At 54.3% G+C, this 4,580-nt stretch overlaps 2 protein-coding genes across 2 annotated transcripts; one reads left to right on the top strand and one right to left on the bottom strand.

The window, feature by feature from the left end:
• On the top strand, nucleotides 1-2,174 carry LOC123079847 (uncharacterized). Its single transcript, XM_044502669.1, has 2 exons — nucleotides 1-231; nucleotides 1,218-2,174. The coding sequence occupies exons 1-2, from the start codon at nucleotides 111-113 to the stop codon at nucleotides 1,964-1,966; spliced, it is 870 nt and encodes a 289-aa protein (XP_044358604.1). The 5' UTR covers nucleotides 1-110; the 3' UTR covers nucleotides 1,967-2,174.
• A 763-nt stretch (nucleotides 2,175-2,937) lies between these two features.
• Nucleotides 2,938-4,252, bottom strand: LOC123079848 (transcription factor DIVARICATA). Its single transcript, XM_044502670.1, has 2 exons — nucleotides 3,696-4,252; nucleotides 2,938-3,455 (listed from the first exon to the last, which is right to left on the bottom strand). Exons 1-2 carry the CDS (start codon nucleotides 4,037-4,039, stop codon nucleotides 3,272-3,274), a joined length of 528 nt encoding a protein of 175 aa, XP_044358605.1. The 5' UTR covers nucleotides 4,040-4,252; the 3' UTR covers nucleotides 2,938-3,271.
• Nucleotides 4,253-4,580: the final 328 nt, after the last annotated feature.

Here is a 4,580-nt window from a genome sequence, read left to right as displayed (position 1 = left end):
AGGAAAAGAGGTTGGAATTCGGAAAAGAAAGGAGAGGCGAGGGGGTGGAGCAGCAGGGAGAGAAAGTAGTGGCCTGCGCGTGCACGCACGCGCGACGAGGGAGGGAGGCGATGGAGGGCGCCCCGAGGGCAAACACGCGGCGCCGGCGGCTGGTCGAGAGGGGATCAGATCGCCTGGCCTTCATCACCGGCCAGACGCGCGACCTCCCCCCCGACCCCGACCCCTACCCAGGTAACCGCCGCCGCAGGGGACCGATTTCCAGTTTCGGGGTAATATCCAGATCGCCTGCCTGCTGCGTTCACGCCAGATTGATTGGGCTAGATTGTAGCCGTGTCTAGGAATTGACCATTGAATTCAGTTTCGGGGGATTTTTCCCGGTTTATGCGTTGTAGGGCTATTCGATTAGTTGCTAGATTTAGAATATCTGGTGCCAGGCACAGATTATGGATTTTGCAGGTTTTCCTGCCGCGGAATCAATCTTAGGTTTCTGGATCACGCACCATGGGAGTTTCGTAATTTAGAGTGTTGGAAGCGGAGATTATGCTGGATGCGTAGCCTTGTGCTTCTTCTTCAGATATTTTCCCTGCCTGATAGGACGCGAATGTGTGTTGGTATATGGCCAAGCCATTCATGGGGAGCTTCTACCTGAAGTATTGATGCTTCTTTCGGGGAATTGGTTAGAAAAATTCACCGTATGCATCACTGCATTTTGGCGATTATTAAGGTGTGTTGGTACATATGGCTTAAACCATCTCATGAGAACCTTCTCCCCAGACCAGGAGGTATTGAGCATCGTTGCATCAGCTCATTGAGCACGTCTCTGTGACTCTTCTTAGAAGAGTTGCGATTAAGAGATTCCTCTATGGTGCATCTTAATCAGACAATCGTTAATCAGCTATCAAAGTGCCCTTTCCTATGTTTTTGCTAGTTTTATGAGCAACTCTTTGGGTCTTCCTGTCTTATATCTATCACGATGTCGTCTTCGACCCACTAGATTGCTTTCTGGTCCATAATTCTCCCTGTCTGTCCCTTGTAGCCTCGCAATGAGCACACGATGCTTACGGACTCCTTGCGTTCTTATTTCGTACCTTATTAGTTGATGCCAGTTGAACCATTTGAATGCTCTTTGCCTTATTGCATACAAATCTGCGTAAATGTTAAAGCATACCCTATGCCTTCTTAAACACTATGTGATCAAAGTAGTTGCCATCTTGCAGATTCACCGGTTGCTGAGCCCCGTCTACAACCCAAGCATAAAAGCCACAGTAGCGAAGGCGACCTACTCCACAAATTCAACGTAAGCAGTGCAGTTCCTGAGATCCAGCCAGTATATGAGCCGCCGTTGCTGCGGAGCCGTGATGATGATGAAACCCTCAACAAGAGGACTTATGATTATGGAGCAGCAAGTGTGCAGCCTAAGAGGGACATGGAAATGAGACCAAGATCTGTGCCTCCGAGGGACATGGGATCTATGCCTCCGAGGGACATGGGATCTGTGCCTCCGAGGGACATGGAAACAAGACCCAGATCTGTGCCCCCAAGCCAGCCTAACCAAGCAGACGACTCGTCTTGGTCTCTGGATACTCTGAAGCAACTCGTGGATTTCACGCCGCAGGAGATCACCCAGGCCATCTCAGCCACAGAGCTCAACCGCTGCTTAGCATCCATTCTCATCGCCTTCATTGTGGTTGTTTCTAACTGGGGGCTGGACGTTGGTGGCACCATCACCAGAGTATTGGTTTGCACGAGGCCGCTCCTGTTCCTCATCATAACGAACGTAACCATCGTCATGTCGTTGCTGATGGAGAACAGGGACCCCAATGCGAGGGGCAGACAGGCCGGCATCAGCCTTGGTTCTGATGGCTTAGGGCTGATGCTGGAGCTCGGGATGCTGCTACAGAAGGCGTCTGAAGCTATGCTGATGGACTTCAGCATTTGCGCTGTCATCATGATCTGTTTTCTTTGATTCTGAACACCCTGGTCATGTTTTCTTGGATTCTGAAGAGAATTTAGATAGTTCGCGGAAGCGCATGTAGAATTTCTTTTTCTTTTGTTGCTATATCGTACTCTTATGTCTATTTATCCGATCTTGTAACACCGTCTCTGGCTCGATTTTGATTTACTTCTGTACCACTGTTTCGTTTGTATATACGCTTATACAGCTTGCTGGGACCGAGTTCAACCAGGTACTATCTTCTTTTTTCCGGGGAACCGGGTCTACTATCTTCCAAGAGATTTTATTACTTGCGTAATAGTGTTCTGTGTGTATTTATACGCTTACACAGTTGTATTTGTTGCTGTATGGGGGGTCCATCACTAATGTGTGGATTATCAGTTTATCGCCCAGAAAACTTCTAAACAGTTCTTCTGAGAATTTCTTTTTTTGCTATGGTACTTTTTATTTTGCGGGGAGGTCTTGCTATGGAACTCTGGTGTCTATTTTTTCGATCTTTTAACATCATCTGAATTTTGATTTACTTCTGATGGGGTGTCGATTGATCAGTGAAGTTGTACCGTGATGTGATGTGTGGATCATCGATTTATTACCGAGGAGAAAATATTGCAACCATTTCTTGTGGAAGACCAAGAAAGCATATTGTCAATGCGGTGCAGTCCACGCCCCACAGGTCAGCTGAATGGCATAGAGACAATCGACGACGGAGGAGCCGCGGAAGCGGTGGGGTTTCTTTTGTTTTGAGTCGTGACCGCTGTACGGCGGTGCGTTGCAGACAAGAAGAATCCCTGAAAGGTTGGACACTGACAAGTGGCGCGCACCAGTAACACACGTGCCCGGGAAGCCCTGCCGTTTATGACACAGAGGAGTTCGCCGACGACGAAACACATGTCGCAGCTGCGCGCGTGTCCATCACCGGCGACACCTGTCATTCATCTCATGGAGCGGAACGCATCACTGTACAAGATTATCCAGCCCAGCCCTGACAGCATGACACAGAATCATGATCCATAGAAACAGCGACGCCTGCACTGCATCTGCATCGACACGGACATTTTTTGCCACGTCAAACCCCATTAGTTGTTCCACCGTGATGGTAAAATCTAGCTAGACACTAAACCATTTGCTGGCCGGGAGCCACAGCCTCCGTCCGCCCGAGCCAAGCTGTTCGTCAGAGTCTTCTTAAGGCTAAGTCTAAGTACTAGTGGTAGTAGTAGGATATAATGTACACGTCGTCATGTAAGTAAACTAGGATAAGATTGTGGGAGTAGTGGCGACTGATTAAACAAGGGAGTGCGTCGCCGTCGACTTGGGTGGTCAAGGGGTGGTGATGTCGTGGATGCTCTTGCGCTTGGAGTCGCGCGTGGCGGCGTTGGCCTGGCGGATGAAGTACTTCTGCGCGTGGCTGGCCACCTGCGTCGGCGTCCGGCTCCGCACCGCGAACCGCGAGATGTTCCTCCAGTCCCCCCGCCCGTACTTCTCCAGCCCGTCAAGGAACAGCCTGCGCACACGCACACGCACACGCAATCCAACAAGGAAGAAGAGTCAAGGCGGCTGCTGTTGGGTCGCTGGCAGGTCGGGCCCACGCGCCAGCTGGGGCCTAGGAGGAGCTCGTTGGCTTCTCCGCTTGAATGAACAAAGCAATGCGGAAAGATGGCCGGAAGAATCTCGAACCACCACGAACGGCGACGATGATTGATGGCTGAACAAAAGAGAAGGGCTTTTAATTGGGTACACGTACTTGTGCTCCTCCTCGGACCAGGGTATGCCGCGCCGGCGCTCCTCGCCGCGGGGCTTGCCGGCGCGGCGGCCGGGTGCGGCGGCGGCTGTGCAGCCGTCGTCGTCGTCCCAGCAGCCGGGCGTGTCCACCGCGCCGCGCTCGATGAGGTCGACGTCGGCGACGAGCGCCTGGTAGTGCTCCCAGGCCTCCTGCGGGGTGCGCCCCGGGAGCCGCGCCGCGACGCGCTCCCACCGGTCGGGCGCCTGGTCCGGGAGCGTCACCAGCGCCGCCTCGAACGCCTTGTCCTCCTCCTTGGCCCACGGCCTCCTCGCCGCCGGCGCGGCCTGCTGGTAGTACAAGTCCATGGCTGGCCTCTGGTCTCTCTGGCTCTCCTCCCTGCGGCGACGACACGACACCCAGGTGCCAGGTGCGCGGCGCTGCGCCAATTAACTAGCGCGCGGGTCGGGGGTGGCGTTGCGTGTGCTCGTGGACGGGGTGGCTGGCTGGGCGGCGCCGTGTGGCTGCTTGGTTTGGTTCGTTGTTGCGCGTGGGAACGGAATTCTGCTTTATAAAGATCGGCGACGGGCGCACCCGGGCTCGGCCCTGCCGGGACCCGAACGGGGAATCCGGTGGTGGGCTGGTGTTCATTCAGCTGCGCGCGCGCGGGCGCACACGTTTTGGGCGTGCGGGCGGGCGCTCGGGCGCGGGTGGGATGGGGTGGCGTGGCGTTCGATGGGTGACGCGTGTGGGGCGCTGGACAGCGCGGCCGCGGCGGTAAAGGTGAAACGGAGGTCGGCCGGCCGGCCGGGTGCGGGGAATAGAATATGGGAAGGCGGTTATTGGTTTGCTGCTTCCGGTGGATTTTCCTCGGCTCCCTCGCCGGGGTTGACGTTTCAGTTCGTTTCC

This window comes from Triticum aestivum, chromosome 3D, assembly GCF_018294505.1.
Source record: "Triticum aestivum cultivar Chinese Spring chromosome 3D, IWGSC CS RefSeq v2.1, whole genome shotgun sequence".
NCBI lineage: Eukaryota > Viridiplantae > Streptophyta > Magnoliopsida > Poales > Poaceae > Triticum > Triticum aestivum.
Note: the sequence above shows the minus strand (reverse complement) of the source record. Positions and strands in the feature narration are given on the sequence as shown.